General features: G+C 51.1%; 3 protein-coding genes across 3 annotated transcripts; 1 reads left to right on the top strand and 2 right to left on the bottom strand.

The window, feature by feature from the left end:
- Nucleotides 1-1,335: 1,335 nt before the first annotated feature.
- CGGC5_v008845 (putative transporter) lies at nucleotides 1,336-3,113 on the bottom strand (the record flags this gene model as incomplete). Its single annotated transcript, XM_032034816.1, has 5 exons — nucleotides 1,336-2,297; nucleotides 2,417-2,677; nucleotides 2,728-2,779; nucleotides 2,832-2,884; nucleotides 2,939-3,113. The coding sequence occupies 5 exons, from the start codon at nucleotides 3,111-3,113 to the stop codon at nucleotides 1,336-1,338; spliced, it is 1,503 nt and encodes a 500-aa protein (XP_031886106.1).
- A 6,098-nt stretch (nucleotides 3,114-9,211) lies between these two features.
- On the bottom strand, nucleotides 9,212-9,844 carry CGGC5_v008844 (uncharacterized protein; the record flags this gene model as incomplete). The annotated part of the gene is made up of 2 exons (XM_032034818.1): nucleotides 9,212-9,640; nucleotides 9,746-9,844. 2 exons carry the CDS (start codon nucleotides 9,842-9,844, stop codon nucleotides 9,212-9,214), a joined length of 528 nt encoding a protein of 175 aa, XP_031885913.1.
- Nucleotides 9,845-10,910: 1,066 nt separating this feature from the next.
- CGGC5_v008843 (uncharacterized protein) lies at nucleotides 10,911-11,948 on the top strand (the record flags this gene model as incomplete). The annotated part of the gene is made up of 2 exons (XM_032034819.1): nucleotides 10,911-11,418; nucleotides 11,497-11,948. 2 exons carry the CDS (start codon nucleotides 10,911-10,913, stop codon nucleotides 11,946-11,948), a joined length of 960 nt encoding a protein of 319 aa, XP_031885914.1.
- Between the last annotated feature and the right edge of the window lie 13 nt (nucleotides 11,949-11,961).

The raw sequence follows: 11,961 nt of genomic DNA, 5'->3' as shown, positions 1-11,961 counted from the left end.
GTTCCTCTGCTGCATCCGAGGTCATCGTAGCTGGTTCTTGGCATTCCCAAAAGTCGTACCGATGAAACGGTTCGAATTTCCCGCCACGGCGCATTTGTTGGGTGGTGTCTTCTCGCATCCTTCCGCGCAATTCGGCACCTGGCATGGGGGCGCCTTCGACGGTGAGTGGTGGGCATGGAAAACCCAAGCGAACGGGGATGTGGGAATAAGCTAAGAAGCTTCTAGGCTCGGTCGCTCTCCGTTGTCATTATGTCTTCTCGAAGATGGATATGATCTGTTAAGCATAAACCCGCGGTTGGCGCATCACACACATGTCAAGGGCTCCAGTTCATCACCCCTGGCCCAAGCTCAAGCTCTCCCTTGACTTTGGGCGTTGCTTTACGCGTCGCACGTGTGCTCAGCAGGCGTGAGCCATGTTTAAACGAAAGGACTGCCAAGGGCATGGGCTGCGGATAGGGGATGATGAAAGAAAAGTAAAAGAGATTGCAGACTTTTTTTCATGCTTATCCGCGCGAGTCTCCCCTGGCCTGTTTCGAGTCAGAGTGGCACGGAAAGGCTGACTTGCTGGATGGGGTTAAAGCGGTCTGTAGTCTGGTGAGGGAAGCGGCGTGATTGCATTTCGCATACGACGCCCTTTTCAAGCTTTCAGGGGTGTGCCATGCCGGGACGAATTGCCCGAGGTTCCCAAGCCAGGATATGCATGCCAAGGAATAGATTGAGCCTCAAAGCCCAGCCCACTGAGCGAGCCCGGTTGGGAGCCACATCTCGAGCAGTCCAAGGAGAATTATCAAGCCACAAGAAAATGATGCGTCCCTGAAATTGTGGATGCCGTGGTGGCGACGTCCAAAATTCTTCAATTCTTCAAAGGATCGCGCGAGCCGGTGAGACGGAACCCGTGGGCACCTGTTGTGGGAACGCAAACCCATAAAATCCCATAAAATCCCATTAACGCCCCCAAAACCCAGTATTCCCGGGCTGTTCCCCTTTCTTCAAGGAATGAGATCTCGGCTCAGAGTGCCGACCGCAACAGTCACCAGCGGTCAGATAGACGGATAGAAGCGAGTGTCAGCTCCAGAAATCAAGGCCGGCCAGCTGCTGCTTGGCTTTTGCGATCAGCATGTAACATTCCGCTGACGGAAAGACAGTCCCATAAAATACGGCTTTGTCAGGACTGCGTCAATTGCACTCAAAGTTGCAGTTCATATATTTATATTGCCTATTTGGCCAGAACCCCTTCTTCCTCCGCCCTACCACCCTTTTTGTGGGAAGAAAAAGCAATGTCCCCCACAGTCCGGACCATCTCGCAATTCCTGGGCTCATACGATTTTAATTCTTTTAGACTTCGCCGGGGACTCGATTCTCGACAAACTCTCTCTCGCGGTCCAGAATCTCACGCTCTGCCTTGGTGCGGCCCTCCTTGGGGAGATACGAGAAAATGATCGGGATGAGCGCGGCCAAAATGGTTCCGAAGCCGGTGAAGGCACCGGTGGTCGCGAACCCCTTGACGAAGCGGGGCCCGTCCGAGGAAGGCCACAGTCGGCTTCCATAGACCGCCGAGAGATTGCCGACGGAGTTGACCAGGGCCACGACAACTGCGCGCTTTTCCGCAGGGAGGGCGATGGTTTCCGAGGTCCAATTAAGCATCAGCGGCAGAGACGTGTACAGGCCTGCAATGTAGAAGCACAGCATGGCGTAGACCACCTTGGGGTTGGAGACTGTCACGCAGACAATGGTGCAGATGAAGCTGAGACCCATGCATCCTGTAATGTGCCATCGGCGGTCCCTGGTCTTATCCGCAGTGTATGAGAGGACGACCAAGAACACTGCGCCGACCATCCAGATAGGAATCGTCATGTACTGGGCCATGACCGAGGTGTATCCCATCTGCTTGACAATTGTGGGGATGAAGTAGGAGATGGTGCAAGAACCTAGGTCCATGGTGAACAGAACCATGAAGATGTACGTCCGGGGGTCCGCCAGAGCCGCCTTGAGCGACTGCCAGTGGGTGAGCTTTTGCCCATGTCTGGCCGCGGTGGTATTACGGTCGTGGATCATTCGGACCACGGCAAGCTGACGTTCCTCCAATGAGAACCGCTTCGTGGTCTCGGGGAAGTCGAGCAAGATGAACTTGAGGCCGATAGCGAATCCGATGGTGCAGACGCCTTCAATCAGGTAGAGCCATCTCCATCCGCGCATACCCCGGACACCTTCCATATTTCCAGTGATTGCTCCAGCCAGGAGGCCGCTCATGGCGCCCGAGCAAACGGAGGCGGTGTAAAAGATCGAGAACCGCTTTCCTAGATTGCAATTTCACATTAGTACCGAAGATGACGTGGGCTGGGTTTGGTGGGTCTTGTTTGGAGCGTTTCCGCCGCGGCAGATTGCTCTTCCCGACGACACCGGTGAGAGTACTTACCAATTTCAGCCTTCTTGTACCAGCAAGTCATGACATATAAAACACCGGGAAAGAATCCAGCCTCGATGCAACCAAGGAAGAATCGCAGTGCCAGCATTCCTTCGTAGTTCTTGACCACAGACATGACGGCGCAGATAGAGCCCCAGACAATCATGATGCCGGGAAGGTACCACGACGGTCGGGATCTTGTGAGAATCATGTTCGACGGCACTTCACAGACTAGGTAGCCAATGAAGAAGATGGAAAGCAGCATGGCATACTCTGCGTGGTATTAGAAGTCCGCGCTGGTTTGAAAGTCCCTAGACACTTACGGTCGTCACTGAGGTTGAGATCGGTTCCCATGCCCGCAACTTTGGCATTTCCCTAGAGGTAATTGTCAACAACATCCTTGTAGAGTTTGATAGGACGAACGTACGATATTCTGCCTGTCAATATACGCTAGAATGTACATGAACCATAGCGTAGGACCTATCGTTCGTTAGAGTTAAGGTGCGGCCTGGGCTCCAGCTAATCACGCCTTACCCATGTACATGTCCAACTTCCTAACCAAGGCCTTCTCAGCCGCAGAGTCTGGCACATAGTTCTGCAACGCCTGCTCCAATTCCAATTCGTGCTCGGAAAGGTTGAACTTGGCCGTGTACGCCTCCGCCATATCGGCGTTATCGGTAGCATCCTTCGTTGTCTTGATGTCGGCCATGGCGGGCAACGGATGGCTGTGGTCGGAAAACAGTTCGGGGAAGGTGCACAACTCGACCAGTCACAGAGCCGGCTAAGTAATGCAGTTCAAGAAAAGGAGGAACGGGAGCATCCTTATGTTATATTCCCTTATCGATCCTAATTATGGGCGATCGTCTCGGCATTTCTTCTGCCACCGTGCACCTCTGAACATCTTGCCCGCAAGCCGTCGTAGTTGGCGTATCTGCAACCCCGCTCTGTTATCTTCGCGAATGCGACTCCTCCAAACTCAGAAAACCAGCGGCGCACAGGTGCCGGGATAACCCAAGACAAGCGGCGTTATCTTCAACCTCGGGGGGGACCAACAGATGCCTTGGCTGGGCGACCGGCGAACGTTCAAACAACGTCCGTATCTCGAGTCCCACAGCTCATCACCCCCGCGTTTCCACATTCCAGAGATACGGTCGTGATCAGCGGTGGGTTTATCTGCGTGCCGGGCAGACATACTGCTGTTTCCGTGCTTTTTTTTCCTTCGCGCGGCGAGTCACGATTCGTGCAATTCTGCCCGGATATCGACAACCAGCGACTCAAAGTGGGCCCGGGGCGGCATCCCGGCTGGTCTGTGCCCCGTGTCTTGACCGGCCCGGTTCGTGTGGGATGCCAAGAGCTGTCATCCAACCGGCGTTAACGGTTGTTGCGGTATGCATGCAAGATTGAATGCGAACTACTGCAAGTCTACGAACGCCTAGACTTTTCCGTAAAGACCGGTATGTTATCTCGACTTCATCCGGCTTGGGTTATCAAGACTGAAACGCCTGGACACACAAGTCATCGTTATCTTGGGTGCCCAGACTTCGTACGGCTCAAGAGAGCTCTGCAGTCCTTAGATTGACCTCGGAAAGTGTTGAAGCAACCAGATCTTACCTTGACGGGGTTTCAAATCATTTATGAGCGATTTTTGTTGTCATTCAAAAGGTGACCGCTAGTCGACATGGATGTCGAATTCATTTGTCCTTTAATCAAAAGACTAAGAAGTTTCTTGGGAATGATGAAGTATGCTATGTCAAATTCCCGGACCAATTGTTAATGTTTCATGGGTCAGTCAAAGCCTGTATTGTATTGAATATCAGCTTAAGCCGTCCGAGTTTGAAGGAGAAATCTGACGGAGAGAAGGGAGAGGGTACTTCTCGGACGAGAGCCAGATGTCAAAAGTGAACGAAAGAAATATCAGACTCGTGAAGTAAGAGAGATGCAATTGGCAAGGGAACCGATTTCTCTACAAAGAGTCAGCTGGAGTGTTACTTGGCTCATTGAGCTTCCAGTCTATGAAAATATTAGCAAGCTAGTCTTAGCATCTCGAAATTGTAATCAGATTCTGCAACATTCTTTTTCTTTCCTCTTTTTGTTTTCCCTTTTTCTAGATGTTCGCCGCAATGAATCAGTCTATCCCATAGAGAAATAAGAGAATCCGTGGAAGAGATCGGATATTCGTTGTTCAGTAATGTCGGCCCGGCGATGATCGAGTTACAAGTTTGAAATGTTAATTAGTGATGTTTGTGCTCATTGATTAATTCACGTTGTTTGCTCAAATGATAGAATTTCAAAATCAACAGAACGAGATCAAACACCGAGTCAAACACTTGCTAAAGATGAGGTTTCCTGTGAAGGCCGGACTTGATGACGCCGATGAGGGAAGATTGGGCAGGCGCCGGCCTAGGAGGGCACCTCAAGATCGTTCCTTCCTCCTATGCATCGAAGGTGAGTTCTCACCCTCCGCCCGCCCCACTTGAAAGGTGAACTCCCGAATTTCACCGTTTGCTTTCACCCTCAAAAAACAAAATTCTACCCGCAGGCTTCGTGTCTGATTTGCAGGCATACAAATACCCGACGGAAATATTCTACGAGACTGGTTCTACCCAAATCTTGCCATCCGCATTGATGAGCTTCCTGCCGATTACACGATAGTCGCCTCAGATCTGGACTGCCACTCCTCTTCGAAAGGAATGCCCATAATATGGAGCCATTTCCATCTCAGGCGTCCCCGCCGTCAGTACGTCATTACTATCGCTCCGTCCAATTGAGGTGTTCTTTTTTCTGACTTGAAGCAGTACAAATTGACGAAGAAGGATCGCAAGTGTTCATCCCGAAATCCCCATTCCGATGCGTTCCCGGCGATCGTCTTGCTCGAGACGGACAAACCCGATTTTCTCGGCTTTCCTGGTGCCGATACTCTTAGCAGCAACGTCGCCGCTGGGGATGCCCGCGAAAGCTTTTCCTGGCGTTTCTCTCTCTCGGTCCCAAATTTCGATCATTCAGTCTTGCACCTCGATCTTTGCATGACAAAAGGCGGCTGTGGCGGGAAAGGGGTGAACACAGTTTTGCTCAGCATCGACATTCCAGACACCGAAGTAGCTAGTATCCGTCACAGTTACCTGAGCACTGGCGAAATCACACATATCTATCAAGAGTGTGGCCAAAATACCGAGGCAACACTCAGCGCTAAAATAATCGAAGTCGAAGTCAAGCAGGTTTTCCTACGCTGCCGGTTGGGACGCTACGATATCCAGCTCTCAGCTTCTGCCAAATCCCTAGTGCAACGGATCAAAGAGCACATATCGTGCGTCAAGAAGACGGACCAAACTGGCTTCACTATTCGGCTTTTGCTTCCCGTGCCCAAGACCGAAAACAGCCATCCAATCGAGGTATGGATAGCGCTCCTCTTGGAAGCTTATTCTCGCAACAAGCAAAAGGGTGGACCATTCAAGCTCTAAAAACCCAAAAGTCGAGATCTTTTAAGACCCTCACGCCGACCACACATTGTTTCAACCAGGGCTACCCCTCGATTCTGGTCGAAGGAGCAGCAAATTATCTACCTCAGGTACGGCATCGCCACCAACTGGGAACGGAAAAGCGGTCGAGACGAGGCTGTTGGGCTCTCCATGTCCCCAAATGCTGTTGCCATTCCCTCAAGGTTTCATGATACCTCAGGCGATCCCACCGAGTACATCCTTGTTGTTAAAACCGCCAATCTAGATCACGATTCGCGGCGTCGATTACCCCGACTTCGTTCGAAGGTTCGCATTCAAGCCACCGTCGAAGTTACACGCGGTGTTTTCCTCCGCGACGAGTACGGTTTCCGAAGTTCCGCTTCTTCGGAAGTTGTGGACTTGGATTCGAGTGAATGCGGACGTGATCTGCGACACGTGTGCACCTCTGCTGCTTCAGCAGTTGTTGGCCGTGATACAAGTCCCTCCAGAGGTAATCAGCTTAAAACCATGCAGCAAGAATACCACAAACCAGGGAAAACCGCAAAACTCATACGCTTCGAACTGGGTGTTCAAGACGGCCTGCGATATCTTTTTGATTGGATATCGCAGCTGTTGGTATGTTACGGAGGTGGCTCCGTTATATACAGAATCGACTGCGTTGACTTTATGATGCAATTGGTCGCTGAGGAACACCAAGATCTCGTGCGAGAGATGTTCGATCAGCTACTGGCAGCAACTAAACCTCCGAAGACCGGCTACGAAACCTGGGACCGCCCCAGAGTATGGTGTCTTATCGAAACCTTCATTGAAGACCTCGTGCTACGTGGATTTACTCGATAACCTTTTCATGCGCAGAATAAGGGCATATGGTGCAGCGCCGAGCGCATCTCTCACCCGTCTTCCAAGTGGGATTCTTCTTGTCACATCTACCAAATGAAGCTGCCCATTTCGGATTTGCCTTGCCCTTGGAAGGATAAAGATATCCCGGTGAAGCTGAAGTTCCCAGAACTTCCACTTGACCTCACTGATGACTAAGTGAAGGAGAAGGTCATGTCAGGGGACTACGATATCAAGATCATCATAGATCATAAGACGGAATGGGATTTTCGGATCAGAGTGCTTCAGAAACTCTTCGGCTTTGGAATCGGACCTTCTGCAAGTCGAATGTCTCGGGATGCAGTGGAGGACTACCGAATGATGTCTCCTCGGCACTTCACCACCGTTGGGTCACGGTTTCCTGCACTCGCTGGTTTTACTTCGGAGGCAAGGAGCCAACAAAATGTACTATGGTCTAGAGCAACTCACGATACACCATCATACGGACAAGTACGACTCATTCAGAAAATCTCTCAGTCGCCTCATTTCTATATACCAATCGTTGGTGGGCCTGGAACAGGGAAGACGACCATCATGGTCTTCCAGACTATGCTAGCAGCCATGGAACCTCTATCTCGTCCTATTTCCCAAGCGAAGACACTCAACAAGCCATTCGCGCAAGTCTTGGTACAGGCGGGCACCAACTCGACCTGCGACAACATCTGCGCACGATATGTGAATATGGCAAAGGAGTACAACCCTCAGAAAAGCTTTCAAGTCTTACGCCTATTCGATATCAGGGACATTCTTGGCTGGGATGAATATCCAAAGTATAAGCCGTACCATGATTCGGACATGCAGGAGACACTACGAGCGGATTGGCATCAAGAGCAGCAGAGACGTCAATGTGCGATGATCCGGCGAATATGTCAAGAACGGAAACGTCAAGAACATTGCAAAGTGTCATCCCCAACCACACCAGGGAGCCCCCCTGGTCGCAGTATCGCTACAGTTGGAGACCCGGACGGGTTTCATTTCAAGACAGCCAACAGCAGTCACCAAACTCGGGTACCTGAGCTCACTTTGGAAGGCCTGATAGCAAAATGATAGCAAAACGACTTAGACAGCCAATTGAAAAGCTGAACAAAAGAGACGCCGAGCTGCGGAGTGGAATCGTGAAATGCATGGAAAAGGAAGACTATTTCATGCTCTGTGCGGACTCTATATACTCGTTGGCATATGAGATTGTGTCCTCCACTCAAGTCGTCGTCGGCACCCCTGCAGCAGTTTGCGCTTCGCCGATATTTCGACAGCTTTTTCGGGCAGACATTTGTGTCCACGAAGATGCTGGCTCATCTAGCGAAGTCGACACTATGTGCCTGATTGCGGAGTAAGACCCGCTAGCTTGTTTCCTCGTTGGCGACCCTGATCAGCAGGAATGGGCCTTCTTTTCGAAAAGAGCAAGTGGGGATGCCAGGTTCAACGCCATACAAGAGAGCAATCCTTTCGCAAGCCAGCTCCAAACGTCGCTGTTGCAAAGGATGGTGGCGTCGTTCATGATCCCTCACGATGAATACCTGTGTGCCGATCATAGGTCAAACGGTCTGGTAAGCGACGTCGTTTCAAAGGTCTTTTACGGCAATCGCATCACGGCAGTGCAGAAGAACCCTTCTCCGTCGCCAACACAGGCTCTATTCAGGGACCTGGTTGCGCAAAGGTACGGCCAACAGCTGTCTGGATTTGCCATCATGATCGATGTAAGGATTCCAAAGAGATCAGTTCGGCAGAGGGATACTACAACCCCAAGCACATCGATGAGGGATGTCAGCTTCTGCAAACCATCCTGAAGCCTCTTCGCGAAAAGTCCCTCCGGAACCACATCGATTCGACTCACCAATTTTCTGCGGGAGTGGTGACTCCTTACAATTCCAGCGTCACTGAATGGGAAAAGGCCTTTCAAGATGAGGGGATCCGTCATGTGGAGGCACACACACCAGTCACGATGCCTGAAAGAGATTTCGTTATGGTTGACCTCGTGAGATCCGACGACTCTGGAAACACGGGCGACAGGAGTTTGATGATATCCACCCTTTCTCGTGCCAATTCATGCATGATTATATTGGTCAACACCAATACTCTCCGCAAAACCTACACCCCTTGGCTTGCCAGAGTGGTCAACCACTTCAAGGATAAGAAGCGGTTCATCGAGGTCCGATAGTAGAGTTCTCGCAAGGGCTTTTGGGCATCTCGCAGGGATTGGGACAGATGTTTGGTGACCAAAGAGCAATCACCGTGTCGTTGGCAACTAGGTACGAAGGCCATGAGATGTGCATTTCGTCATACCATTGTCTCCCAAAAGCAATGAGGAAAACCAATGTAAAATGGAATAGTCTGTGTACAAAATGGATAGGCTTTTAAACTCTATGTCTATGTCTATGTCGATGATAAAATGCAAAAGTCCATCCCTGCCCAAAGTTTTCAACCTCCTTGCCAAGGTAAGACGTATTTGTACCGGTAGATAACCCACCAGCACGGCTTAGACACACTTCTTAAACTCCTTGCTGCCACGGTAATCCTTCGACACCTCCACATGGGTCATCACACCGCAGTAAACGACCGATCCCTTGCTGTTCGCGTAAACGACGCGCAGGGGAGAGACGTTCTGGTTCTTGACCTTCTCATCCTTCTGCCACACGGCACCTTTGTAGCCCTGCCAGAACACGGGATACTCGTACAAGGTGGGTTTGCCGTTGGTGCAGGCCTCAACACCCCAGTTGATCTTTTCCTGGTTTCCGAAGACGTGCGGGTAGCTGCTCTTGCCAGCGGCAAATCCGGCATTCGTAGCTTCGATCTTGACTTTTTCGATCTCCACGACAAACTTCTTCTCCTTCGCCTCGCTCTTGGTAGGCGTGCAAGTCACAGTAGCAGGCTTTTTGGGGGCTTGCTTAGGAGCTGACTTGGGAGGCTGTTTGATAGGCAATGTAGGTTAGTGGGTGGTACACAGGCAATTGGAGTGTAACACTCCGAGCGTTACAGAGGTAGCTGAAGAAAAGAAGGTCGCTATACATACCGCACGAGCTTCCAGATCATTCTCAGTGGCAGGAGTCGGGACGGCCAAAATAGGAGCCATGAGGAGGGCGACGGGGATCAGAGTCTTGATGAAGTGCATTTTGACTGTAAAGGAGTGTTTTCCAATGAACTTGATCTAGAGAGTGTGAAGGAGTGCTTGTTGAAGGTGTTGATTGTTGTGATGCGACATGGCCTATTTTGAACAGGCTGTTTCACAGCTTATATTCTTTTTCACGCGCACGCATCGTTTCTTACCAAGATGTGTTGATTCATCTTGCACAGGGGTACAGCTACTCAGACGTTTGCTGTGAACGCAGCTTTTCGGCCATGTAGAGGTGATTCCGAATACCGATATGTTACTCTCAGCACGTAATGTGTATATTGATGCGAAGAGCATGTTTACCGTATGGGAAAGAACGTCGGACTCACCGATCACGAAAATAGACCATCCGCCAGAGATCGAGCGATTAGATACCCGAGGACCCGAGGAGAGACGTTCAAATATGCTTCTGTGGTGGGTTATTCTCGCAGTACAGGTTAGTGGAGCAGGTCTTCCTGGTCCCTCTTGGTCTCGCGGCGTTCTATTAAACTTCGACCGACCCGCCGCCCATCTTGAATCCCTAGATGTACCCGTTTCCGTCCCCCGGACGGCACTCCGTTCTTCTTATTTTAGACTGTTTCTGTAGATCGACCCTGGCTGAGCCTGGGGTACTCTGACGAGCGACAGGGCCAGCGAGATAATCAGCGAATTGTGCGAAAAGAGGGCCAGGCGTGGGACCAGTCAGAACCAGCGAGAGAGTCAGCGAGAGACACAACTTCAGCCTCAGCATCGGAAGACCGGAACTGATCCTAGTCACACACGGCGCTAGTTAAATTGGTATCTCGTGTGGGGCATCACATCTCACCTACCTTACGGCAACTTACATCGAGGCAAGTTGAGGCAGTTCAATTCTTCTTGATCCTTCATTAAACTATGTTATGGTTCGCCAAGTCGCACGCTTTTCGCTGGAACCTGCAGGACAGGCACCTACAAACATCTGCTCGTTCTGCTGAGAGCGTGCCGCTCTGCCCTTCACCGAGAATTTCTCATCATCTTTGCTCTTTCCCTACTGATAGGCCCGACCGCACCAATCACTTTGCACGCTCTTCACAAAATACAACTCAGAATGGCCACTGAAGACCTAGACTCAAGAGTTCTGAGTCTGAATCTGTTTGCTGACGATGACGACGAAGAAGACATCCTCTACAAACGGAAGCTGCAGAATTTGATCGACGGCACCGTGACACCGAGTGAAGCAGCGGCTGATTTTGACGCATGGGTGGTTCAAGACGCCAACAATCGCCTGAAAGAGCTCTTAAAGAGACCTGACCCCAAGAACCTGACCTCTGAGGAAGAAGCAAAGGGCATGTCCTTGCGCGCGATAGCACCGAATGCCAGCGGAAGTATCGACCTTGTGTTTCCGACCATCGCCAAGTTGTGCTCCGCATTCCCTCCCTTCCACCCTGGTCAAGATACTATTGTTCAATTTCTCGAGGCACTCCGGGCTATGCCCGAGCACCAAGTCCCCGACGGCATTCCAAATGGCGATGGAGACGACAGCCATTTCATCACGCTGTGGCCGTTCGGAGACGATTGGATGGCGTTAACGGAAATCTTTCGCCGAGAAGCGGAAGGTATGTGTGCTCGTCTGTGCAAACTCCCGAAATAGCTGGCAGTTCTCACTGCTCACTGTTACTAACAACGCGGTCTAGAATATTCGTATCCATATTCAGATATCGAAACGCCTGGAAGCGAGACACAAGTTCGCTGGCGCAACTTCCAATCGGCGATTGCGCGTATCACCACTCTCGGGCTCATCAATTGCGGATTTCTGTCCGCGCTTGGCGACATAATGCCATTAAGCAGTACCTACCCTGATCTCGAGAAGCGAAAGATCGGCGGCCCCAACAGGGTCTCGGGAGATGCTATTGCTGCTGCGCAGTGGATCATGTGGCCCGACGAGGGTCGATTCGTGTATCAGCAGTGCAAGAAGCTTCATGAAACTGGGCCTAGGGCCATGTGGAGCCAAGAGAGATGGGAAGTGTGGAAGGAACAGTTCGCATTCATCGCTGGAGACGAGAGGCTCACTCCCAAAGCCCGCGTAGCAGCCAAGCTATCGAGGGAGCAAATGATAGGCTATGAGGAGGAAGATAAATCCGTCTAGTAATTAGATCGCT

Source organism: Colletotrichum fructicola, assembly GCF_000319635.2.
Source record: "Colletotrichum fructicola Nara gc5 chromosome Unknown KSG_Nara_v1_contig05, whole genome shotgun sequence".
Lineage (NCBI taxonomy): Eukaryota > Fungi > Ascomycota > Sordariomycetes > Glomerellales > Glomerellaceae > Colletotrichum > Colletotrichum fructicola.
Note: the sequence above shows the minus strand (reverse complement) of the source record. Positions and strands in the feature narration are given on the sequence as shown.